Raw genomic sequence first — 27,474 nt, 5'->3', positions numbered from 1 at the left:
AGTGCGCCTGCGCGTCACTGAGATGCTGAGCTGTCTCAACTTTGTCTTGCTGGCAGGAAGTGCCGCCTGTGCAGGAAGTAGAGATTTCCACGCAGATGCGGACTGTCTACTTAGCGCTGTCGTTTCCCATAATTTCTGTTCTGTCTGTCACAGTGTCTTCCTTCTTCCCTTCCCTTTCCCCTGGGCTAGGGTGAGGTTAATCTGGGATCTTTTCCCGCTCCGTCTTCTGTGCCCGGTTCTGCACCCCCACGGACAGGATGCTAAAGAAATTTGACAAGAAGGATGAGGAGTCAGGTGAGTCTGTATAGACCTCCAGATTTGATGCGTGGCTACTCCCTCCTCGCTATTCCCAGCTTGCAAAGAGCTACCCCATCCGGGCTGCAAAAATCCGGATAGTAGCAAAAAAAGGTTTCGGACTTTTCTATAACTCCCCTTGGCTTCCAGCTAAACTAGCAATCGTCAGGATGTTTGCAGGATCTCTAGGGGCTGAAATTACAGGAGCTGCAATCCAACATATCGGGGGAATGAGTAAAGTGCCCTAGACGAGGAAGGGAGAAAAATACAACCCACCTATTTTATAGAATAGAATAGAATCGAATTTTTTATTGGCCAAGTGTGATTGGACACACAAGGAATTTGTCTTGGTGCATATGCTCTCAGTGTACATAAAAGAAAAGATACGTTCATCAAGGTACAACATTTACAACACAAATGATGGTCAATAAATCAATATAAATCATAAGGATTGCCAGCAACAAGTTATAGTCATACAGTCATAAATGGAAAGAGATTGGTGATGGGAACTATGAGAAGATTAATAGTAGTGCAGATTCAGTAAATAGTTTGACAGTGTTGATGGAATTATTTGTTTAGCAGAGTGATGGCCTTCGGGGAAAAACTGTTCTTGTGTCTAGTTGTTCTGGTGTGCAGTGCTCTATAGCGTCGTTTTGAGGGTAGGAGTTGAAACAGTTTATGTCCAGGATGCGAGGGATCTGCAAATATTTTCACGGCCCTCTTCTTGATTCGTGCAGTATGAATGAATGAATGAAATGCTACTGCATCAGAGGTGTGTGGTGCAAATTATTAATTGCAACTAATAAGAATGTATCTACTCTGTCCAATTCTTGTTAAGAGAAAGAACTACAGGTAGTCCTCGACTTACAACAGCTCATTTAGTGACTGTTCACAGTTACAGTGGCACTGAGAAAAGTGACTTATGACCGTTCTTCACAGTTACAACTATTGTGGCATCCCATGGTCATGTGATCAAAATTCAGATGCTTGGCAACTGGTTCATATTTATGACAGTTGCAGTGTCCGGGGGTCATGTGATCTCTTTTTGCAACCTTCTGACAAGCAAAATCAATGGGGAACTTAACAACCAGGTTACTAAGATATCAGCTGCTGGGATTCACTTAATAACTATGGCAAGAATTGTAGTAAAATGGGGCAAAACTCACTTAACAAATTCTCACTTTATAATATTGGGCTCAATTGTGGTCGTAAGTCAAGGACTACCTGTAGGGTCTCTTGATTGTGCTAAATACAGCATAGTATGATTTCTTTAATCAAAGAGAAAATGACATTATAACACTGACAATTAGATCTTATTATAATAGAGCAATCTTTCACTTTATCGGTAACCCTATAAAAGAATGAATTTTCTACAGAAATATAGGAATATTTAATCTACTTTTTATTTCCTAAATTGCTATTAAAAACAAAAGCTTACTGTAAGCTTGCCAGAGTCACTTTTCAGAGTGATGTGGGTGACATATAAATTTAAAATATAAATACATTTCCCCCCCTGAAACAGATTAGAAGTTGCTGGGTGGTTACTCTCAGCTCAACCCAGTTCACAGGATTGTTATTGTGTGGGAAATAGTGTATAAGACTATTAGATATGATTGCTGCCTTGAATCATATTTTTAAAAAGGTGTGATGTGATAATTGAAGATTGTTCAGACTGATTAAAAAGTAGCAACAATGGTGCATTGGAATATCTGCAAGAAATACCATTTGCCTGCAAGCAAAAACTAGTTGGACTACAAAATAGACATAGTAATAGAAAATGAAAAAGCTAAAGTCTTCAGAATTTAAGCAGACAAGGACCTGCTACATAACTTTCCAATCTTAACAATTGTCAAAAAGAAAGACAAAAGAGTCTGGATAATGGACACGACTTTACCTGGAGACAGCAGAATAGAAGAGAAAAAACTGAAGAATTTTTTTTTTTAAAAAAGACATAAAAATAGAAGTAGAAAAACTGTGGCAAAGGAAAGCTAAGATAGTACCTATACAAATAGGTGCCCTGGGTGCAATCCCAAAACATCTGGAGACTATTTGAACACCATTGGCATTGACAAAATCACCATCAATCAGTTATAAAAAGCAGTTTTACTCACAATAATTTACATCCTGTGACAATACTTTTAACACCATCAAACAACAACATTGTCTATCCCAGGCACTCAATAAGTGGATAAAATGCCAAATCCAGGCTAAACAACAGGCTGACTGTACAATCAATCATAACCATAATAATAAAAAGGATTGAAGTTGGGGACTGAGCATTTAATTATTGGCTAGGAAGAAGGTGTCATGAATAGTTCCATGCAATAATTGACTTTATCATATAACTTTGAAGAAAGATACAAACATCAGAGTGGAGATCAAAATCACGCTGAAGATGAAATTACCATAATCTGCTCATCAGATCAAAAAATGATATAACTTGAATAGGCACAGAGATGGCTGCCTGCCTGGTTAAGATGATAGAACAGTACCTAAAGGTTAAAATGTTTGAGGATCTTCAGCTGTTGGGGTAGAAGGAAAGTCAGGGAATATAACAGAAGTGTTAATTTTTCATGATAATTAAAATTTAAGTCATAATGAATGGAAGGAATATCACAATAATAAAAAGACTGTTGTTAAATCTGATAATTTGTTTATCGTGAACGTGATGTGCGTCTGTTTGGCCAATTTTAAAAGAATGAACATGGAGAAGAATGTTAATAGCTGCTGTTTATAATTGCTATATTGCATAGATAATTCTCAATTTATGAACACAATTGAGGCCAGAATTTCTGTTAGTAAGCAGCACAGTTGTTCCGTGAATTTTGTGAATTGCTGAAGTTGTTGTAATAATACAGTTGTCAAGTGAATCTGGTATCCCCCATTGACTTTACTTGTCAGAATGTCACAAAAGGTGATCTCATGAATCCGGGACACTGCAAGCATCATAAATACATGCCAGTTACTAAGCATCCTAATTTAATCATATGACCACGGAGAGGCTACAAGATCATAAGTGTGAGAAACAGTTCTAAGTCACTTTTTTCGGTGCTATTGTAACTGATACTGTAACTGTAACTATTGAAATGAATGATTGTAAGTCAAGGATTACCCTGGGTTATATTATTTAAGAACATGTAGCCCCTGATCTTAGAGGGAGCATACAGGTAATCCTTGACTTACAACCATTCATTTAATGACCATTCAAAGTTATGTGGTATCCCCAGGACGGTATCATTGTGTTGATGGCTTCTTTTCAGATCTCCAGGATTCCAGAATGCAGTGCTGTGCTAGATAACTCTTGGTTCCATTCCAGTACAATTTTATGGCTTTTTTAAAACCAACCTTGTCCCTGTCATATAAAACTTCTCTGTATCTTATTCTTTTTCCTTTCCCTAGTTTTCCATCCTCAAATGCTTATACTCCATTCTCAGAATCCTTGTCTTATAACCCCCATATCGAGAAACATGAGCGGTGTATCAAGATGCTAAAGAAGTGACCAATTAAAGCAGCAGCTGCAGCTGACTGGAAGCTGTATGCTTCTTATATAGTAGTAAAGAATGCGTCTCACTAGCTTTTAATTTCTCACTGTAGCATTGAATATCCTTTTAATAATAAAAAATTTTTATGTTTGCGAGTTGCATTGTTCCTTTCTTATGTATTTTTGCATTGCATGTGGAGTTGAGACATACAGAATGGTACTTGTCCTTTAATTGCAATTTGTCCCAGTTAATTGCAAGGTTAAGCTAATATTTTGTGACATTTTAGTTCCATTTGCACTTCAAAAGTTAATAATTGCTTAGAAATGACTGCATTTCTTCCTCTTTTAATCACTCCAGCTTTTGTTATTAAGTTTCTTTCAGGAATGTTAATTTTTATTAAGGGGCAAATGAACCTAGACTTTCCCAGTGGAACTTTTGCCCATGTGAAAACCTTGATCGTTAATTAAATTGACTATCTTACATTGCAGGGGGAGGTTCCAATCCATTTCAACACTTGGAAAAAAGTGCTGTGCTGCAAGAAGTAAGTTCCCAAATAATACCTCTCTTTTCTTCTAAGGCAAAAGCCCCTGAATATGTCCCAAAATTCCTATGTCTACATTTCTCTGTCCTAGGCCCGTGTATTCAACGAGACACCTATAAATCCTCGGAAATGCGCTCATATCCTCACAAAGATTTTGTATCTCATAAACCAGGTAAAAGGAAGATTTTATTTACAAGGGCTTTATTATACTGATTAAACAATCCTGCTCTGCTTGCCAACGTTAAAGCTAAATTGCTAGAATTCCTTCAGTTATTTTTTCAATAATAAAGGAGCTAGCAGTTGCATCAAAGAGCTTCTGCATGGTCTGACGCAACATGAAAGGTGACTCATTGTGGTGGGATCATCGGCTTTCACTAACTTTGCCTCTCAGTTGGGTTAACTCTAGTCATGAGCTTCTCTTGGCTAAGTCTTCCACCTACTGACACAAATACTAACCAATGTGAGGTTTTCCTTCCATTCTAGGGAGAGCATCTTGGTGTGATGGAAGCCACCGAATCGTTCTTTGCAATGACCAAACTGTTCCAGTCCAATGATGTAAGTCTTTCATTGTGCATTTTGGCATTTACTTAGGCTGGAAAGAGGATGTAGGGCCTCTGTTTGGAAGCTCCATTGTCATGGGTCTTTCTGGGGATAAGATGACACACATGTACAGGATAAGCTTTTGAGCCCAAGTATGATCAGGTTATTACTTAAATACTAATTAAGCACTTTCTTGGAAAACTAACTTCAAAAAAGTATATTTGAAACTTATTCTAGTACATCTACAGTGTCTGTACTTTTTATAGGTGATGCTTTACTCTTATCTCACAGTTAATTTATACCTATTAACAATAGTTTTTCTTTATTGCTGTATGCCTATTGTTCTTATACTTCTTTCCATAAGCCTATGTTTTTAGATCTGTTTTTAGTTTTCAGATATCCTTGAACCTATGTTTTTATACATACTTTATTTTCCAATTTGAACATTTTATGCTATTGAATCCCAGTTTTCCTTTGGAGAGAACCCATCCCCTTTCCTTCTCCCGTGGATGATCTTAGTTACAATTCCTTCAAAAGGGACTGATGTTGCCCCCTCTGGCTTTGGTAGCTGGCTGCCTCTAGTCTAGTCAGAGTTCTGCTTGGCCTCTGAAAGGATGGCTTTGGTAGTTTGCTGAGCTCGCTAGGGATTGATGTCACTGTTGGGATGACAGCTTTGGCATCTCGCTGTCACGATGGCTTGATGCCAGGCTCCATTTGCACGTACCATGTGTCTCTCGACAAAATATTTCCTATTTATTTATATCCTATATTGGCTTCTCAGTTTTGATTTGTGTCATCCAGATGCAAGATATATAGGGACCTCATCTTTTCCTGCAATATTGGCCACTTTATATGTCCCGTCAATATTTGTACATTCTAAGTCTGTGGTTTGTTCTCTGTGTTAGCCAACTCTCCGCAGAATGTGTTACCTGACCATCAAAGAGATGTCTAGCATTTCAGAAGATGTCATTATAGTAACAAGCAGGTAATTTCCTTCTTGAATCAATCGAACTGTATAACATTTCAATCATATAAGCTGTGGGGAAGGAGCAGCAGTACTAAAAAGAGATAATGAAACTGGAGTCATTAACAAGTAAAAATAAATGATCGCTTTAAAATGCTATTGAAATGCTTATATAAAAAACCCTCACCACTTAATTGGTTTGAGTAATCCAAACCAGCAAGTTACATTTTGATATCTGTTGCCCTCCTTCTCTCTCGTCTCTTCCCAAATGTTTTTGCTTTTTAATTATATGATTTATAATTAATAATAATTATAAGGAAGTAAGGTTAGTAATACACTAACCACATTCAAAATATTAAAGGGATGCTTACCAATGTTAGTCAACAATAACTCTGAGTGTGTATGTGTGTTACATACATGTGTGGGTTGTTACACTTGTTTTAGCATGTGCTGCATGCCCATCTATTGGGATCTATAAAGCAGGGTTAATGATTTAGTGCAATGGGTGAATCTGATCTCACTCTCTCAGTGTTTATACATTGAAATACTACATTGATAATTTGCATTGTGTATGTCTATGTGATATACACAACATCTATGTATTGAAAGACATTATGTTCCAATTGAGATGCCCAGGGAACCACCTGGGCATTATGTATTTATTATATCAATCTAACACCTGATATAATAAATACATAATACTAACATCTATTCCATTTTTGTCTAGCTTAACAAAAGATATGACAGGAAAGGATGACAACTATAGAGGCCCGGCTGTGCGAGCACTCTGCCAAATTACAGATGTACGTATGACACTTTTGCATCTTTTGCAATCCTTGTCATTTTTTAAACCTTCCCATTATTACCTGCATCTTCCTTTGTTTTGTTCTTCATGGGTTTTCCCTGTCTTTCTCCTGCATTGTTTGCTTCTTCACTATGATCTTTGTCTATTCTTGAAAGTCTCGGCAGATGTTCTTCTAAGTCCTTTCACACCAGCCTCTATTGCTCTGTCTTCCCTGCAGACCACCATGCTCCAATCTATTGAGCGCTACATGAAGCAGGCAATCGTCGACAAGGTTCCCAGTGTGTCCAGCTCCGCCTTGGTGTCATCTTTGGTACGTACGTGCTTGCAGAATTTATGAATTGGCGAGATATTTTGAGTGCTCATTGTCCAACAGGACACTTTTTTAAAAAGTGAAAATTATGATGGAAAACCTCACCTGGCCCAGGCATAGAAAGAATTGACAGATGAATAGTTCTTTCTCAATTCTGTGAGTAGTAGAATGGCGCATTGTCATTCTTAATTGATGGAGCAATTTGTCTGTTTGGAAAAAGCAAGGATGTGGCTGTGTGTTTGTTTTTGATAAATTATTTTAAAGGCACAAACTGTCACTATTTTAGATCACGAATGAGAGCGAAAGAGAGAATAGAAAAATGATGATGTAATGCAACTCCTGGGCCACAAAATGTCTAATCTTTTTTGGAGCCATTCTGGGCCAATTGCAATGTTTCTGTTTGACATTTGAAGCAACTTCTTGATATGTTCTCTGGCTTTCTTCCTTTACAGCATCTTCTAAAGACGAGTTTTGATATAGTAAAACGTTGGGTGAATGAAGCTCAGGAGGCAGCATCTAGTGACAATATCATGGTCCAAGTAAGAGTTTTAAAGCTGATCTGGAATATATAACGTTGCAGTCTGATGAATTTATGTGTACACATATAGGAATGACATTAATGGATTATCTTCCTTTGCTACCTTGTTCCAGTATCATGCTCTTGGCTTGCTGTATCACATTCGTAAGAATGATCGCTTGGCTGTCAACAAGATGCTAAACAAGTTCATGCGTCATGGGTTGAAGTCACCTTTTGCCTATTGCATGATGATTCGAGTCGCCAGTAAATTGCTTGAAGAAGAAGCTGGAGGGTAAGAAAAGGACATCTTTCTGTCTTCAAAATAGGATGTATGTATGTAGGTCTATACCATGGGTGTCAAACTCACAGCATCATGTTGCCGTCATATGACGTTTCATGATGGTTTTTTCCTTCACGGAGCTGGGGTCGATATGGCCTGCATATGACCCATGCAGCCCGTGGGTTGCTAGTTTTACCCCCTGGTCTATAGAGCCAGTTTTTTTTTTTATTATTTGAATTTATATCCCGCCCTTCTCCGAAGACTCAGGGCGGCTTACATTGTGTAAGGCAATAGTCTCATCCATTTGTATATTATATACAAAGTCAACTTATTGCCCCTCACAATCTGGGTCCTCATTTTACCTACCTTATAAAGGATGGAAGGCTGAGTCAACTTGGGCCTGGTGGGACTCAAGCCTGCAGTAATTGTAATTGCAGGCAGCTGTGTGTTAATAACAGGCTGCATTAGCCTGTTGAGCCACTTCCCAGCCCAGTGTAAGTGATTAAAGGCACCAGGCAAGAAACTAGGAGATCATGAGTTCTAGTCCAATACATGTCCTCACCAACCACCACGTGTCCTCACCAACACATATCCAAACCACATCCCACTAATACATGTTCAAACACTTATTCTGTACCATATTGTATTTTTTGGCCTCCAGTAAAGCGACAATTGGAATTCCGCTGTCTCTGTTATATGTCTATAAAGTATTATAGACATATCAACAGAGATATTAGCAATCTGTTAATTTTCTTAAACTTGTTGTTCTCACAAGACAAGATTGAGCAGGATGAATTATTGACGATTTAGTAATATTTTATAATCTGCAATTGTCTGTTTAAATTTAAAGAATGCTGGTGTTTGTACTATCCGATCAGCAATTTTAATCCAATATATATAAACTGAACGTTGATCACAGAAAAAAGAAGCAGTCATTGGTGTTTAAATGAAGTGGATGATAATGGATGTTTGAATTTAATATTTCTTTTTTTGTGTGTGTTTTTTGTTTCTTGTCCTAGCCGGGATAGTCCACTCTTTGATTTCATTGAAAACTGCTTACGGAACAAGCATGAAATGGTGGTCTATGAAGCAGCATCAGCCATTGTTAACCTCCCTGAATGCACAGCTAAGGAACTAGCACCTGCTGTGTCTGGTAATTGTGACATACAGACTATACAGATTTTTTAATGATTTCATGTTTAAGGTTTGTTGAGTTACTTGACGTGTGTTGGCTTGGTTTATTAATTCTAAATGAAGTTTTACTGGCTGCAAAATGAACTTTGTTGCTGTGTTTCTGTAAAGTTACTAACACTTTCAGCCATGTTGCTTCATGTTTAGATGTTGGACTGTATTGCAGAGTAGTATCAATATAGTGAAACTCATAGAGCAACTCATTGTTGCTCTATGGAAGTGTGTGTGTGTATATATGTATGTGTGTGTGTGTGTGTGTGTATGTATTTGTTTTCGTAGGTTTTCACGGGTATAGGTATGTAGGTCTTGGCATATTCAGGTCTTTTCCCGTGTAAAGTTGAGAGTATCTTGGCGACGTTTTGATGAGGTCTCACTCATCATCTTCAGGCTGGTGCTTTCGACTTCGTGCTTGTGCGAGCAAAGCAAAGCAAAGCTCGCACAAGCACGAAGCTGAAAGCACCAGCCTGAAGATGATGAGTGAGACCTCATCGAAACGTCGCCAAGATACTGTAACCTTACATGGGAAAAGACCGGAATATGACAAGACCTACATATATATGTATGTATGTATATATATGCATGTGTACGTATATGTTTGTGTGTGCAGTATACTTATCTCTGTCTAATGGTCTCAGTGAAAGGGCCTGATCTTGTAATACAGTTTAAAAAAAATCAGTTTTTCGAAAGAGGAAAGAAGCTTAATGAGGGAAACAAACAAGGAACTAAAGCAGATACTACTTGTAATCCCCAGTGGATAGTTTATAAATTATTAAAGTAAAAGGTAAATTTTGAATGATATAAATTGGTCTTTTCTGCATAATTTCCCCATTTCCCTGGTATCTTATGTAATGAAGCTGCAAATAATGGATCTGACTCATCCTTTCATAAATGTTACCTTTCCTAGTGTTGCAGTTGTTCTGTAGTTCACCCAAAGCAGCTCTTCGGTATGCAGCCGTCCGAACCCTCAACAAGGTAAGATGGATCAAAGAAATCAAACCTGAAATCTAGAGCATAGCTGTTGGTGGTTGCTTTCTGCAGACCCAAGCATCTCTACTGTGGCTGATGGGTATTCTAAGTTCCTCATGTGAGGCCCAGTTTCTATCCTTGTGGCAGTGTAGGTAGATCAGGAGATCAATCCTTGCTTTGTTTTACCTATGAAATTCTCTTCATGAGGGAAGCTTAGTTTTCTTATACTTTGCTATCTTTTTTGATACTTAGCAAATCTGATTCTTCTAAATAAAGGCAGAATAGCTCCTGCATTTAAAAGAGAGAGAGAGACAGAGAGAGAGATGTAGATTGTTTCATATCTTAGGATCAAACTTCGATTGAAGATCTTGATGAGTAAACTGTAATTTTACTAAAAAGAAGACGCTGGATTAGTGGAATTTGTGGTATAAAAAGAATAGGATTGAAAGAATGAAGGCTGAATAAACCAAAGCAAGCAAAGGGGTGGGAGAATGAGGAGCACATGGCTAGGCACATTCCAGGCATAATAGATGCATCTGGCTCATTCTCTCCAGATACACATTTAATTTATGTACATTTAATTGTATATCAATGCTGTCAAGGTCACCTGATTTGCATGTGGTGAATTCTGCTTCCTTTTCCCTTTATTAGGTTGCCATGAAGCACCCGTCTGCAGTGACTGCCTGTAACCTTGACTTGGAGAATCTCGTGACCGACTCCAATCGCAGCATTGCTACTTTGGCCATCACAACTCTTCTGAAAACTGGCAGTGAGAGTAGCATTGACCGTCTCATGAAGCAGATCTCCTCATTCATGTCTGAAATCTCGGATGAGTTCAAGGCATGGAAATTTTTTTGTGTTAGTCCTTCACCGTGTTCCATGTTGTGGGATGGAATGGCTGATGGGGACAATTCTAGTTGTTCATGGTTCTCGTTTCATTCCCTGATTTCATCTAGGTTGTGGTGGTTCAGGCTATCAGTGCCCTCTGTCAAAAATATCCACGCAAGCATGCAGTCCTTATGAGTTTCCTCTTCACAATGCTACGTGAGGAGGTAAGCTTGGCTGCTTGAGATATTGTCTTTATTCTTGACTCTTTGCTGTGCAAAAAAACAAGAGCTGTCCTTCCTTATTTACTTGCTTTGAAATTTAAAGAGAACTTGTAACAGAGCAGTTTTCAATTTCAAAAGGTTATAGCGAAAACAGGACCCACTCTCCTTCAGTCAATGTTCTTAGTGACTTTGACAAATCAAGATATCTGCACCTCCAATACTGTACAGTCAGATAGGTGGCTAGACCAACTCTGCACCACTATATATTTCACAGGCTGATAGGCTGCTGGTGATCATCTGATAAGTAATAATTGATGATCTCAGCCCAAACACACAAATATTTAGGCAGATGGGATTGTGCCTATAGCAGAAATGTTAGCCCCATTTCCAGAAATTTCATTTCATTTCCTAAGAAATGGATAAGCATATTTCTCGGCGCTGAAGGCCAGTTTCCCAGGCTGTAGAAAAAGAATAAATCAATGCCTATTTACAAAGACATGAAGCAGAGTGGAGTAAGAAATGGACAAAGATTGTTCAAAGGAAAATACAATGATTAAACCTGAGTTAAAAATTAGCAGCCAATATTTGGTAGGAACTTTTAATTGTGTGTGCTAACAGGCCAGTTTTCTGGAACTACACAGCATAGTTAGATTTTTTTTACTTTTCACCATTCATTTGCAGACAAAAGAGTTCACATAGTGGAGATCTTTCTAGAAAAGTAGGATAGAAACGTAAATTCCCTCGAAGGACAGAAATACAAATTGATCCACAATATCTTGGGTAGTTTGATCAGATGCCTTCTATGTAATTCTTACAATACCCTTTTACCGTAAGATCAAGTCATAGGAAAAAACATGACTTCATACTGATTTTAGTCTGAGCTTGCCTAGACGTGTCTTCTTTATAAAATAATGAGCTAGCATGTGAGGAAGGAAAGCCTAATCTGTCATTCTGATCCAATCTCCTTACTACTTAGGGTGGCTTTGATTACAAACGAGCCATTGTTGAATGTATCATCAGTATCATAGAAGAAAATGCTGAAAGCAAGGAAACCGGCCTCTCCCACCTATGCGAGTTCATTGAGGATTGTGAATTTACTGTCCTGGCCACCCGAATTCTCCACTTGCTGGGCCAGGAAGGACCAAAGACCAACAATCCTTCAAAATATATTCGTTTCATTTACAACAGAGTTGTCTTGGAACATGAAGAAGTTAGGGCAGGTACGTGCACTAGAAAAACACATGCTGTAAGAATGTTGGAAAATTAAGTAGGTTATTGGTCTACCTGTTTTCACCATCACCATCATCATTTCTAACAGGTGGCAGCTTTCTGGTGTGCCCAAGCAAGGATTTTTTTACAGTCATGCTTGGGAGATCCTAAAACTGGACATTAGACCAAGGGCCTGCACACTTCGTCTGCAAAATTTGCTTTGCAAGCAGATGGTCTAATGCAGGGGTCTGCAAACTTGGCTCTTTTAAGACTTGTGGACTTCAACTCCCAGAGTTCCTCAGCCAGCAAAGCAAAGCTAGCTGAGGAACTCTGGGAGTTGAAGTCCACAAGTCTTAAAAGAGCCAAGTTTGCAGACCCCTGTATTAGACCATCTGCTTGCAAAGCAAATTGAGGCACAGCTTTTCTCCTTTGGATTTGTTGTAGCAATTGAACTCTTTTTATCACCAGATTATAGATAACATTTTGAAATAAACACATTTTACTTAATTTCTTCTGAATTTCATCCACATGTAGAAAATAGTTGAATGGGTTGGGGGAATTGCTAATTGAGCTAAATGGTGATCAGATACTAGGACATATTCAAATACTTCAAAGAATTCCACCTGTTAGCTTTAGATAAGTACTCAAATCCATTTAACCTTGGAACTGTTTTAATAATGTTTTCCTAAACATATTTGGCTGCAGTAACATTATATACATGTAGCTTAAAAATGATATTTAGCTATTTGTATATAACGATACATATGTGTACAAATAATGATATAAATATCTTCCTTGTCTTTTCCAATTAATCACTCCTACCTTTTTTCACTTGTTTGCAGGTGCAGTGAGTGCTCTGGCTAAATTTGGGGCTCAGAATGAGGAAATGCTACCAAGCATCCTAGTGTTACTGAAAAGGTGAGCTTTGGGTATAGCAGCTTGGCCACATGGCAAGTTTGGAAAACGTAAAGATGCCACGTAAAAATGTATCGTTAGTGAAAATTGGGTCTGTTCTGAAGCGACAATAAGACTCTAAGACAGGGGTGTCAAACTCGATTTCATTGTGGGCCGCATCAGGGTTGTGTTTGACCTTGGGGGGGCGGGGGGGGCGTGGCCAGCTCGACGTCACTCGTGTCAGGAGCGCCTGTGGTGGCCCAAGAGCACGCAGCCCTCTTGAACTCCATTTTTACTAGCAGAGGATTGCAGGAGGCCATCACAGCCAAAAATGAAGCTCCGGAGCCCGTTTTTGCTGGCAGAGACACCACGGGCCGGTTCTTTGCTGTTTCTAGGGCAGCCCCATGGGCCAGATCTAAGCAACCCGTGGGCCGGATCTGGCGCCTGGCCTTGAGTTTAACATCCATGCTCTAAGATGATTAGATTCCATATCACTGGGGCATATTGAGCATATTTTTGAGCCATTTTCCAATTGTCTTACATGGCCAGTAATTGGGACCTGATCATAATTTCTAAAAAATGTTAATGCAAGTCTATACGTCCTTGACTTATAATCAGTCACTTAGCGACTGTTCAAAGTTACCATAGACTCCCCATATGCTATTATGACCTGGTTTCAAAGTTACGGCAGCACAGTGCCTCCACAGTCACTCAACCACCAAAGGGAGATCAGGCCAGGTCTAGAGGGTAGGAATCAGCTGGGGCTTGCAAGCCCTTAGCTTCTTTCCATTGCAGGTATCTTGTCCCACTTTTATGAAAGAAAACAACATTATTTGCACGCATTTTTATCCTGTTGTTGTAATGTGTCATGTTATGTTTCCTGATTGGTTACACTGATTTAATGTTCTAGATGGGGGTCTAATGAAATATATATTCCTCCAATTGAGCAGAACCTTCTCTTTTTTAAAAAACTTCAGGTGTGTGATGGATGATGACAATGAAGTCAGAGACAGGGCTACTTTCTACTTAAGTGTATTGGAGCAGAAGCAAAAGGCCCTCAACGCTGGCTACATTCTGAATGGTATTTTAAGTTCATTATTCATTGCTTTTTTAAAAAAAAATTAAGCCACTGATATTGATGGGCCTTCATATATGATAAAACAAGTAAATGCTGAAAATTGTTAAACGCCCTCAAGTTTACAACATTGATCTCAGTGTAAAAATTTGTAAATGGGGATATTTCGGCATGGTGGAGGCTGTAAAACTTTAAGCCTATTTGAAAACAGAAATTTTAAATTGCTTAAGAACTAAATGCAATCTGATATAGTTTGCTCAGACTTCATAAAGTTATAAATTGCCTACATTCAGACTAGAAAGAAAAGTATACAATGGAGTCTTTTCCTCTATCCAAACCCTGGAATGATGCAAAATTTTTTACTCATAACTATATTTTTATTTATTGCCTTGAATACTTTTCATAGCCTAATACCTTTGTATTAGGCCATATCCGCCACTAGTAAGTAATAGTATCTTCTCGTCATCCCAACATCATTGTGTCAGTGATGAGGGCAAGCCTTAAATCACCTCTGTTGATTTGGTTATTTAATTAAATTTCCAGGCCAACCAACTCCAAACAACTCTGATTGATTAATCAAGGATTTTGATGGACTAACAGTTCCAACCACCCAAGGGAACAAACCCAGTCTTTTCATCTCCCTCCAGCTCCAGTGATGTCTGAAAGACAGTAGACGATACTATTATTCACTAGCAGGGAAAAGGCCAAAGGCGAGAATGTTTCTCCTTCAAGTCAATTCTTTATGCCCATCTCCGTTCTGTTTGAGGGTTGGGTCAGGAAGCTCAAGTATTGTGACAGCCATTTAGCCAAGTTATATGTAAGGTTGTAGCGCTACAATAGGTCTGAGTGGGACTCCTATTTTGTGTATTTTGGGGAGTCCGCAAAACCTCACTGGGGCAGTGTCTGTTCCTCTTATTTTCCACCATTCCTTCTCCATTATACAGTTGTTTTGCTTGAGTTGGCTGAGATAAACATTCATTTGTATGACCATCATTCTCATCTCTAATGTCTTTGCTGATCTGTCTGCTAAGAGGGTTATTGAGCAGGGCACTTCATAACCTATGCGGCTCCTCCCCACCATTGAATGACCTCAATTCTTTATTTACATGTTTAAGACACAGCCATCAATTTCTTCTTGAGGGTTGGAAAAGAAGCAAGGGCAGAGTGAATGCATGATTTTCTATTCCCGTTTATCTCTTAGTAGCTGATACGTTTTGGTTTAGGGCAACCTTCAGAATTCAAATGCCTGCTGGCTGGAAGTCTTCCTTTGATTGATGATGTTGATGGTTCTTTTTGAATGCCTGTGGGTGAACAGACATGGCTAACACAGCATGAAGAGCAAAGGGGGCGGGCACCCTAATTTCCAGCTCTGCTCCTCTTTGGTAGTAACATTTGCTGTCTGAGCAGATAATGCTTTGATGCATGGCAGAGACTCCTTGTCCCCTGTGTTTGAACCTTAAATGGAAACAGATGTATACCAGATGTTGCTTCTCCTCTAGGGATTAGAGGTTTCCAGAAGTAATCTTTTGAGGATATGCTTGAGACACACAGATTCATTAGGCTAAACAAATAGATGTCACTACATTTGGAAATAGACACAAGAAATGAAGCGGGATGGGCGGGGGGAAGGAAGCATTTCAACTTGTAAAAACCTAACCTCTTTCATTAGAAGGAACCATATGGAATTATAGAAGAAGAGAGTTGCCTGTGCTCTGATTTAGAAGTTGGCAAAGACCTGCCTAGTTTCTTGCATTTTGCAAAGGCTCAACACTTCTCTTTTCCAGGATTGACAGTATCTATCCCTGGCCTGGAAAGGGCTCTGCATCAATATACTCTGGACCCCTCTGAAAAACCCTTTGACCTCAAGTCCGTTCCCTTGGCAACTGCCCCCATCATTGAACAAAGAGCAGGTAAGAGAAAGCAATAGCAATAACACTTAGACTTCTATACTGCTTCACAGTGCCCCCTTTACAGCCCTCTCTAAGCAGTTTTACAGAGTCAGGATATTGCCCCCAACAATCTGGGTCTTTATTTTACCAACCTCGGAAGGATGGAAGGCTGAGTCAACCTTGAGCCGCTCAGAATCAAACTCCTGAAGTGAGCAGTGAGTTAGCCGGCAGTACTGCATTCTAACCACTGCGCCACCACAGCTCTTATCTTAGAAAGGAAAGCCATTTTCCTGGTCTAGCATAGAATCCAACTTTGTAATCCTTATCAAAATGTTTTGGGTTTGATTTGAGAAACTTTGGCAGTAACATCTGTGATGTTATGAACTTTTTGTCTTTCATTTTAGTGGACATCTGAGAGTACTTCATTTCCCCTTCCATTGCCAACCAAGAATTTATATTTTACCATTAACCTTTTGCATTATTATTGTTACAGACCTGCTGCCAGTTCCAATTATCTCCCATTCCTCTTGCCACCTGCCCTTTTTTCCCCCTCAGTGGCCTGCAAAAACAATCTCTTTTGTTGCGGGAGGATTTGCATCCCTTTTGAATTACCACAGCATACCTTTCAGTCCTGTTTTCTCCATTTTTATACTACTGTTGTGTTTTTCTTGCCCTTCCACAGAAAACACTCCCACCTCTGCAGTGAAGCAGTTAGAGAAAATAGCAACAACCCGACAAGATATATTCCAAGGTTTGTTTCCATGGGTGGTTGTATAAAACGAAGTATAATGCAAGATGTTGTTTTGTTCTATATTCAACTTTTTTGATTTCTGGAATCTTACTTCCTTTACAAAAGTTTCTAAAAATGAGAATTTTCCACCTATACTTTTGGTTAAGAATGTCTATATTTAAAATAGATTTCAGTCCATAGTGGGGGGGGGGTTCCCCATATTACTAATTTCCAACAATAGAACTAGTTTGATTAAGACACCAGACTAGAAATTGAGAAATTTTGAATTCTGGTCCTGCCTTAAGAATGAAGCCAACTGAGTGACTCTGGGACAGTCATTCTCTCTCTCACCTTAGAAAGAAGGCAAGAGTAAACCACTTCTGAAAAAGGGAGCTGTCCATCAATCAAGAATATCTCAAACAAGAAAATCCATATAACCCCAAACAAAAAAATCCCAGTCAACAAAGTCCTTTTAGATCTTAAAAGTTTTTTTAATAACTGCTCCAATTGCTTTCTAATTGTTTTCTTAGTTTGAATCAGAGTCAAATCTAGACCTTCAATTTTTAATAACTATATTCAGAGTAACACAAAGTACTACCTCAAGAGTATATAACGCAGTAATGACATTCGCACAGAAAGAATTAACTTAGAAAAACCAGCTCGTATTTGGAGACAATTCCTCAATATTCTTTCCTGGGAATCCTGTATTTTTTTTTAAAAAAAAGATACTGTTTATTCATAGGGAAAAGTCTTTCTACATTGAACCTACCAGATGTAATCTGAAAACTTTCTCCTTTTACACTGATCTCTATAGAAATATAGTCATGACATTAAACAGAAACCTGTGGATGTTTTGTTTTTTTTTGCTCTCTTTTAGAGCAATTGGCTGCTATTCCAGAGTTCCAGGGTCTTGGCCCACTGTTCAAGTCCTCTCCTGAGCCAGAGGCACTTACAGAATTAGAAACAGAATATGTGATCTATTGTACAAAGCACACGTTCTCCAATCACATGGTGTTCCAGGTAGGTGGTGTTGAAAAAGCATTTGCACAGTTATTCTCACTGATATGCTGGAATATAGGTACATACATCATACTAAATAGCTTTTGATACAATATTAATAAATTAATTATTTCTTTAGCTACACTTTGTGCATTTTGTTGCACTTTTGTATTCTTTTGTATTGTCTGATTGTAACATTGCACAACCAGCTATTGTTATGGGAATAAAACTGAGACTCACAGTAATTCTCCAATGTAACTCTAAAAGAAAGATTGAAAATAAATCTGTTTTGTTTTCATCTAAATGTGGTTACTTGAATTATCCAAGGAAAGAGTAGGGTTTAGGAAAAACCAATCATATTTTTAAACTCTGGTTTATTTCCTCAGGTCCTGTTTACCTCTAAATGCAGCATGTCCAGGGTTGTTAAACCCAGATTTTAACAAAAGGGAATAAAGTTAATTAAAAATGGAAACAAAGGCTATCTATCTTCATTACTGTCCTGAAGCAAAGGGACTATACAATATTCTCAGATCATATTCCCTCTTTAGCATTACGCTTTCAAGAGTCTCTGAAGATCTCCTTTAGCTTGATAGGTTAAAACTGTGACTAGAGAATTAAACCAGTTGACAAGCAGAGGTTCTTTTTATAGCTTTGTGATACCCGGAGGCTTTAATAAGTAGAATTTCTTCCACTGCAGTGTTTCTGCTAAAGCGACTGAAAGTTTTAGCATTATTCAAATGCACATATACCTAAGGAAATCTGCCCTTCATTAGTACAGCTAATAAATATAGAGAGTCTGAAATTATATTGATTATAATAAGCATGCTGGGCCAAGAAGACATCATTCTGAAAACACTATTAATCTTCACTCGAACACTTGTTCACTTAGAAACGAATATACCGCAGAGTGAATAGTTACAATTGTTAGTTATACTGAAGAAATGCATCTTCTCCTGGAAACTGCCTTCTAGAAAGATCTTGCAAACTGAGGATTTTCAGCTGAATATATTTAATGCCATAAAAGATCATTTTGGAAGTTGCACAGACTATATACAGGTAGTCCTCGACTTACGGCCACAATTGATCCCAAAATTTATGTTGCTGAGTGAGACATTTGTTAAGTGCGTTCTGCCCCATTTAACGAACTTTCTTGCCACATTTATTAAGTGAATCCCTGCCATTCCTAAATTAGCGACACAGTTGTTAAGTGAATCTGGCTTCCCCATTGACTTTGCTTGTCAGAAGGTTGTGAAAGGTGATCACATAACCCCGGGACACTGCAACCGTCATAAATATGAGTCAGTTGCCAAGTATCTGACTTTTGATCACATGACTATGGGGATGCTGTAATGGTCATAGATGTGGAAAACAGTCATAAGTCACTTTTTTCAATGCTCTTGTAACTTCGAACGGTCACTACGTAAACTGTTGTAAGTTAAGGACTACTTGAACAGTACTGCAGGCAAACGTTGCTGGCTTTTTTTAAAAAAAATTAACCCTTGGTTTCCTAATGCTGGAAATCTTGTTTTATGCTCTGATACGCTTTCACTTTTTCTGATAGTTTGACTGCACAAATACGCTGAATGATCAGGTTCTGGAAAATGTCACAGTGCAGATGGAGCCAACGGAGGGATATGAGGTCATTGCTTATATACCTGCCAAAAGTTTGCTCTACAATCAGCCTGGTACTTGTTACACATTGATTGCTTTGCCTGAAGAGGATCCCACAGCAGGTAACAATATTTTATCTTTTTCCTTAATTTACCCGCCCCCTACTTAATATGTAGGGGCAGGTGTAGCCATAGCTAGATCCATTTCTAGAGCTCCAAAGTTAATGTTGCATTTTTAAAAACTCATTTCAAAAACCAAGGGTTAATCTTTTAAAAAAGAAAACTCACTCGAAATGAGATTGTTCAATTTTTTACACACCTTTCAATAAACTCAAAAAAGAGATGGCAATCAGTATGTGTCTGTAGAAAACAGATGATTTTACAAGCAAAGATGGCTGGGCAATGGGCTGGGTTTTTTTTTGTTTTTAATAAATGGGAATAGAATAGGCCTAGGTCAGGGGTGTCAAACTCAATTTCATTGAGGGTTGCATCAGAGTTATGTTTAACCTTGGGGGAGGGGGAAGCGGTGTGTGTGGCCAGAGTGGGCGTGGCCAGTTCGACGTCACTTGTGTCAGGGGCGCCTGTGGCGCCCCAAGTGCTCTGCCAGTGAAAACGGGCTCCCGAACTCTGTTTTAGGCTGCCATGGCCTCCTGCAACCCTCTGCCAGTGAAAACGGAGTTCCATTTTCCCTAGCAGAAAGTTGCAGGAGGCTGTGGTAGCTGAAAACAGAGCTCGGGAGCCTGTTTTCACTGGCAGAAGCACCGCAGACCAGTCCTACACTGTTCCACAGTGTTCTACAGTGTGGAAACTCTGTTCACTGTTTCCAGGCCGGCCCCGTGGGCCAGATCTAAGTACCCCATGGGCCGGATCCAGCCCCTGGGCCTTGACTTTGACACCCTTAGCCTAGGTGGTAAGCGAGGAAGAACAGTTATTTCCAGAGTTCACAGTGGTGTGACACCTGCTTTGTTCTCTTTGTAGTGGCTTGCACTTTCAGCTGCATGATGAAATTCACTGTGAAAGATTGCGATCCAAACACTGGTGACACTGAGGAAGAGGGTTATGAGGATGAATATGTGGTAAGACAGAACTTCACTATCTGCAGGCTATATGGACTCTTTCCACTGTCATCAAGTAAGGTGATACCCAGTTCGGTGTCACCATCCTGTGAAGTGTGAGCCACTGGATAAAATACTTTATTTCATCAATGGAGCCCCATAACATGATCTGATAAATGATTTCATTATTTACACCAGGAAATAGTTCCACCTCATACACCAGTTGGTTTTATCTGGGCCAAAGAATGTACTTAATGAAGACTCTGAGCTTATAAGTGGATAAATCTCAGCATGTCCAGATGGCTCTGAGTCAGACCTGGAGCTTCCTGCTGGAGCTCTGCCTTCAACAGACTTGGCTAGTAGCCATCTGATTTTGCAGACATAATCTTGAAGGTCCTTGTGTCTCCCTCAGGGTCATGTGCTCTAAGATAGCCATAAATAATATGGCTTGTTCCAATTGTCTTTGTGTAAGAGTTTGAGCCGAATATTTTAGAAATGAAATTCCTTGTCACTTAAACTACACATTAAACTAATGTTTTTCTTTCTCTCTCTCTTTTTGTCTCTGAGATAAGAATACGTCATTGTATGTTTTCCAGAAAATGTCACTGACAAGATGAGTGTAGAGCAATGACAATCACTAGATTTATTCCTGTGTTGGAGGCTATTGATTTGTTGTCTGTTTTAGGTACAGTGGAATTGCCACTGTGAACTCTTAAATAGGAAAGACAGGTATTGGTTTGCTCCCAGCCAGCATAAGGAAGCACAGGACTGTGCAGGTTCTTGCAAAGCCATGATGAATGGCTTAATTCATCCTCATGATGATAGACGACTTAAGAAAAATCCAGCTTTATGTAAGCTGATTGGAGCTTTCCAGAGTCAAAGTGCCTGTCAAGTGTATTGGTTTAATCTTAATGGTGATAAGGAACTCATCAATCTGAAATGTCAATGGAAAAACAACACTTAACAGTTAGCCTATTTTGGAAAGAAGATGGGAAGGCCTGGATGTACAACAGCAATAGCACGTAGACTTATAAAGCGCTTCACAGTGCTTTACATTTTTAAAGCGGTTTACAGAATTAGCATATTGCCCCCAACAATCTGGGTCCTTATTTTTACCAACATTGGAAGGATGGAAGGCTGAGTCAACCTTGAGCCTGCTGAGATTCGAACTGCCAAATTGCAGTCAGCCAGCAGTCAGCAGAAGTAGCCTGCAGTACTGCAACAATTGTCCTTTTCTTGATCAGTCTATTAGGTTTGTGCAATGTACTTGAGTTTCATGGTGGCCTAGTGGTGAAGACATTTGCCTCCCACTCAGAAGGTTGAGAGTTCAATCCTAGGTAGTAACAGGTATTTCTCTCTTAGGGTGCAAATAAAAAATTTCTGCTATGAACACCACATGGCATCAGGAAGGGCATCTGGCCAGTAAACATTCATCTCCATCCAGTCACCCCAACTTTACCCCAAATGAAGGGATTACAGGGTCGTAAAACCCACATATTGTAAACCTGTAGGTTTTTACTACTTTCATCAAAATGACCAAACCAAAGGTGTACTTTTGGGGCATATCTGTAGAATATGGGCATGGCTCGCTTTGCAGTGCTGCTCTTCTCAACATGATTCTTGTTGCTTCTGCAGACAGCACTGTTCTACTGCCCTTTAAAATTTATCAGTATTGCAGCAAAGGATAGATGTTTTCAAATAATTATTGTTGCTTTAAAATCTGGTCAGTTTTCTAAAAAGCTCACTGAGAAGATCAAGGATAATTTACTGTCAAATGTCTTTATTAGCTAGAAGATCTGGAAGTAACCGTAGCAGATCACATCCAAAGAGTTTTGAAGCCAAATTTTGGAGCAGCCTGGGAAGAAGTTGGTGATGAATTTGAAAAAGAAGAGACTTTCACATTGTCTACTGTTAAAACACTGGAAGGTAGGTAAACAAAAAAACATTAGTGCACAGCTCTTGATTCCTGTGCCTTAAAAAGTTGATATTGTAAACTGAATTGTTACATGGTTTCCTGTAAATATTGGGAGGCCTTCTCAAAGTAGATCAGGCATGATCACAAAGTAATGTATTTTGGGATAACATTAACTAAACATTCCTATTCCATTTTAAATGGAAATCTTTGAATTCTGATACCTGCCATTCAGTCTGAAAAGATTTACTAGTGGCAGGATGAAAAAATCTACAGTGATAGTTCAGAATTCCCTTGTCTGTTAATATAATTACAAAAGTAGGTCAAAAGTAATTATTTTAGAACCAGCACTTCTAGGAACCACGATGGAGATCTCAGTAATAAGACTGTTTAAAAATTTATAGTAATTATAGACTGCTTGAAAAGTTCCCCCCTAACCCTTTGAAACAAATAAATGACTGTTTTTGATGGGGGAGGGGAATTGAATCTGATTTTTATGTTCATACAAATTGATGTTCAAAATACTTGCTGATTCCAGCAAATTAATACAACTGAAGGTGGTGAGATCCCAGCCTGCAAGACCACTCACTGAAGTTTCACTCTTTCCCAGGACTAGAGCGTATGAGTTATTGAACTGGCCACAAGTGAAGTCACGTGGACATCTACTTTCTCTGGGAATAGGATACCAAATAATCTAGTTATGTCAGCAATGATTTTATTTCCACAGAGGCAGTGGGCAATATTGTGAAATTCCTGGGAATGCAACCATGTGAGCGGTCAGATAAAGTCCCGGATAACAAGAACTCTCATACTTTGTACCTGGCAGGTGAGTTTTTCTGTGTCCTCTCTGCTGATCTTAATGGGATCTTTTTGTTTTTGGATGCCTGAATCAGTGTCAACACTTGGTGACTGCTGGACTAATCCCTGCAGCTTTTTTGGCAAGGTTTCAGAAGTGGGTTGCCATTTGCTTCTTCCCAAGGCTGAGCAAGAGTGACTAAGTCACCCATCTGGCTTTGTGTCTATGTCACGACCAGAACTCAGTCTCCCAGTTTCTAGCCTGGTACCTTTAAAGCAAACTGACTCCTCTAATTGATTTGTTAGTCCATTCTAAGTGTCTGAAAAGAAGTTTTCATATTAACTTGATGTAAATTCAGTCCTTTTTCTCAGTGAACTATACAGTCATCCAGTCTACCTCGATAATATCAACTTAGCACACGCTTTCACTATTAGGAAAGATATTTATTTCATAATAATAGTCCTACAGATGAGGAAGCAGTATCATAACTTTTCTTCAAGCTTTATTATTCTAATATATGTGGATATTTGTAAGTAATATGCTAGTGCTGGAGATCCCAGTGGAATGAGATCTCTATCGGTACATGATATCTAAAGATTTCTATGAGCCTGTTCCCATTATTTGATTCATGAAAATAGTGAAGGGGATCCTTGGGTGGAACTGATAATTGCCCCAAATTCTGCAAGATGGTTTCCCCCTTCTTCACTATAATCCCACTTAGGAAAAGCTGAAGAGATAAATCATGACAAAGTGATCTAAGTCACAATTCAGTTGTAAGTTGTTTTGGCCATTGACCAAAACACCGTCAATGTTCTATTCTTAATAATAATACAGGAGGTTGATTATCTCCTTTTTTTTAAAGAGCATTTAGTTTGGTAATTTACTTTAATTCCTTCAAGAGTGGTAATATAGTTCCAGCCATACATGCTGATAAAAGTATTACTCTCTTTGATCTACTACAGGTGTATTTCGAGGTGGTCATGACCTCTTGGTTCGTTCTCGCCTTGTCCTCACAGAAATTGTGACAATGCAAGTCACAGCTCGGAGTAAAGAAGAACTTCCCGTGGATATCATCATGGGTTCTGTTGGCTAAGCTCATTTTCAGGCTGCCTGTTTCAGACCCCCAAGGCTGAAGGCAGAATTGGAGGTCTCTTTTTACTGCTCTGGACATTGGAGAAATATTAGAACACTGGCATCAGTTCTTTCTCTAATTAGAAATGAAAGCTATGTGTGTAAGTTTATAACCACAGGAATGTTTCTGTGAAATCCTGAATTGGTTATTTCTTCATGTTTGCCAGGCTACTTCAAAAGAACATCCCTTTTATACCAAGGTGCCTAATAACACTAAAGTAGTTGGCTCTCGCTCCTGTTCTGGTCACCATGTGTCAGATTCATTATGTGATTAGCCAGACCCTTTACAACTGGGGCAATTGTTATATTTTATGAACTTTCTAAACCCTTACATATATAAAATAAAAATATGGATTTTATGCCACCAACACCGCTACTCTCAAGAATATGAAAATAAATACATTTTATCTCTTGCCCAAATGATATTGAAAAGATATTCACAACACACAGGTCTAGTTGATTTGGTTGATTTATATCAAACTTGCCTTCCTTTTCAAATTGTTAATATAATTTGTGGGCAGCCTGATTTGAAAAAGTGCTAGGGTGAAAAAGAATCAGGAATATGAATTTCACAAGAAACTGGCAGGCAATCTAGAGTAGAAAACCAGAATGAAAAAATGCTGAAGCATCCCTTATTTCAATCATGTCATTTTTCTGTATTGATATTTAGAAAAGGGGATATTTAAGGGAATTGCTCATTTTCATATTGCTTCACGTTTCTAAAAGTCATTTGTTTCAGTAAAACAGCCTAAATTGCTCTATGAGTGGGCATCTATTTCTGTGGTTGATTTTGATTTTGTAAAGGCTGATACTGTGCTTTGTTCTATTTTGACTAGATTTTATACATAAATGTTGTGCCATATAATGAAAGAATAAACAATGTTTAACATTCTTATAATTTGCATAGCTAATTATCAGAATTGTGATAAAATGTGGTGTATACTACTAGATTTCAGTTCTTCATGGTTTTAGCAAAAATAGATTAGGATGGTGATATAAGATCATCCATTATACTAATAATATACATTCAACAAAGTTTTAATCCAGCTTCTCCAGCCTGATATCCCTCAAAGTGTAAGGACTTTATAAATTTTGTACTAACTATGGAATCATATAAATTAAGAACCTTATATTTTGTTTATTGTTGAATGGATAAGTTTGATGTTGAATGGATTATATACTCTGCAAACAAAACTAGAGGTTTTTTTTTCAGGGCTGACTGAAAATCTACTCATGGATGTCCTGCAAAATTTAAATTTGAACTTTAAAAATAATATCTATCATATTAACAAGATATGACTTGAGCAATATTCCAAATTTGCCCTACAATGTCTAACTCCAGAGAAAAGTAGGAAGAGGCAGAGAAATATATCTAAATAGAGTATAGGATGAGAGACCGTTTTACACAGGGATGAACGTATAATACACTACTACAAAGAAGATAGAGATCAATAGAGGTAAAGAAGAGATGCTGTTCATCTATGGATAACTATACAAAAAGACCTCTCAAATTGCTGATAAACATAAAGCTAGACTAAATATTTTGGAAAGCGTAGTTAAATGGGCCCTAAAAATATTGCTGTCCATAAAGCTGCAAGAGTTGATGAAATGCCAGCAGAACTGTTTAGAACAGAAGTCTCCAATCTTTTCAGCTTGTTGACTCTCATGAAATTTCAGATTGTTCATCAACCCCTAAACATTTATTATGTGAAAATACAATATTTGGATAGTCCCACAACCCATGGAGTCAATATTCACTACTTTGGGGAACCCGAGTTTAAAATCTTGCAAAATTATGCTGCTAATATACTGCTTGTAATTGGTAAGCAGATATAGAAACAATTGAGGTCAGAGAACTGAAAAAGATCAAGCTGTAGTCTAGTATCCAGTAAGGCAGTGTTAAAAAAGTCCCTACTACCTTTATGTACTGCAGACTTTATATAGTAATCAGCAACAGTAAAAATGGAATATGGAGCAATTAATTAGTTCAAAATTAAGAAAGGAATATGACAAAGTTATATACTGTTAACCTATTTAACTTAAATGCAGATATATAAAGAGAAATGGTGAACTAGAAAAAAATAGCATTACAAATGTTGAAAGAAATACTGTACATTACTAACAACCTGCAGTATGCAAATAATTCCGTTTTGGCTGCTGAGCACAAGACTTAAGAGCTGTTTTGTTGAAGGTGAAAAAAGAACCTTCAACAAAAGATTATTTAAGTCTTTCTTGCTTCCAGCAAGCAGATTGATACCCCTAGCACATCTGAGATTGCTAATGCCAGCCCAAGGCAAATGGGTGAAGAAATAGTAGTACAGTGGTCTTTGACCTATGACCTTCATTTAGCAACTATTTGAAGTTATGGCAGATCCTGAAAAAGTTACATACAACCTGGATTCAGAATTGTGATGGTTGCCTCCCTTCCCACAGTTACATGACTGCATTTTGGATGCTCAGCAACTGCCCCACATTTATAGCTATTTGCAGTGCCCCACAATCATATGACCATGATTTATTATATTTTTCCCAGAAATTGGCTTTTACTTCATTTCCAACAAAAATAACAAACAATGGTTTGCTTAATTATTGCCACATTCACTGAAAAAAAAAGTGGTAAAATCAGTCATGGTCAAATGTTAACTCATTTAATGACCATCACGACTGACGACTGAAATTGCAGGCTCAACTATAGCTATAAGTTAAGGACTGCCTGTAATATAAACTATATCTTCCTGGGCTCCAAAATTGAGATACTCACTTTATTATGAAATAAAAAGCATCTGTTTCTTGGGAGAAAAATTAAGATATGAATAAAACACCTGTTTTAAAATTAAATCAGTAATGTTATAACAAATATCACTATTATAGGCCTACTGTATATTCAGTTTGCATAGAAAATATCTTAGAAGTTGAAGCATGTATCTCAAATATTAAAGCATGTATCTTGCAGAATGCTGCCTCATCTATTCTGTGAAATGGACAAAATATAATTTTTGTAGCTTATGGAAAGGAATTGTATCATAACAATTTGCAAAACACTGAATGCAGACAAAATTAATTTACAGTGTAGTAGTCACTGTGAGTCTATTTTAAGGAAGTGTAGAAGTGAATGGGTGAAGTGTTAGCTCTCCTGTGCATCAACCCATGAACTGTTATTTTCTGGGGCAAACAGAATAGTCACAATTTCACTTTGTATATGTTTTACACTTAAATCCGCTCTTCTGATTTAAGG

General features: G+C 38.3%; 1 protein-coding gene across 1 annotated transcript; it reads left to right on the top strand.

Moving 5' to 3' along the window:
* COPG1 (COPI coat complex subunit gamma 1) lies at window positions 1–27,194 on the top strand. The gene is made up of 24 exons (XM_058169734.1): window positions 1–294; window positions 4,265–4,317; window positions 4,409–4,489; window positions 4,801–4,872; window positions 5,763–5,842; window positions 6,549–6,624; window positions 6,844–6,936; window positions 7,389–7,475; window positions 7,588–7,745; window positions 8,753–8,886; window positions 9,829–9,896; window positions 10,542–10,730; window positions 10,847–10,942; window positions 11,916–12,159; window positions 12,991–13,066; window positions 14,020–14,123; window positions 15,902–16,027; window positions 16,689–16,757; window positions 17,614–17,756; window positions 19,297–19,468; window positions 20,324–20,421; window positions 22,188–22,326; window positions 23,040–23,138; window positions 24,071–27,194. The coding sequence occupies exons 1-24, from the start codon at window positions 258–260 to the stop codon at window positions 24,199–24,201; spliced, it is 2,625 nt and encodes an 874-aa protein (XP_058025717.1). The 5' UTR covers window positions 1–257; the 3' UTR covers window positions 24,202–27,194.
* Window positions 27,195–27,474: the final 280 nt, after the last annotated feature.

Source organism: Ahaetulla prasina, chromosome 2, assembly GCF_028640845.1.
Source record: "Ahaetulla prasina isolate Xishuangbanna chromosome 2, ASM2864084v1, whole genome shotgun sequence".
In the NCBI taxonomy this organism is placed as follows: Eukaryota; Metazoa; Chordata; class Lepidosauria; order Squamata; family Colubridae; genus Ahaetulla; species Ahaetulla prasina.
Note: the sequence above shows the minus strand (reverse complement) of the source record. Positions and strands in the feature narration are given on the sequence as shown.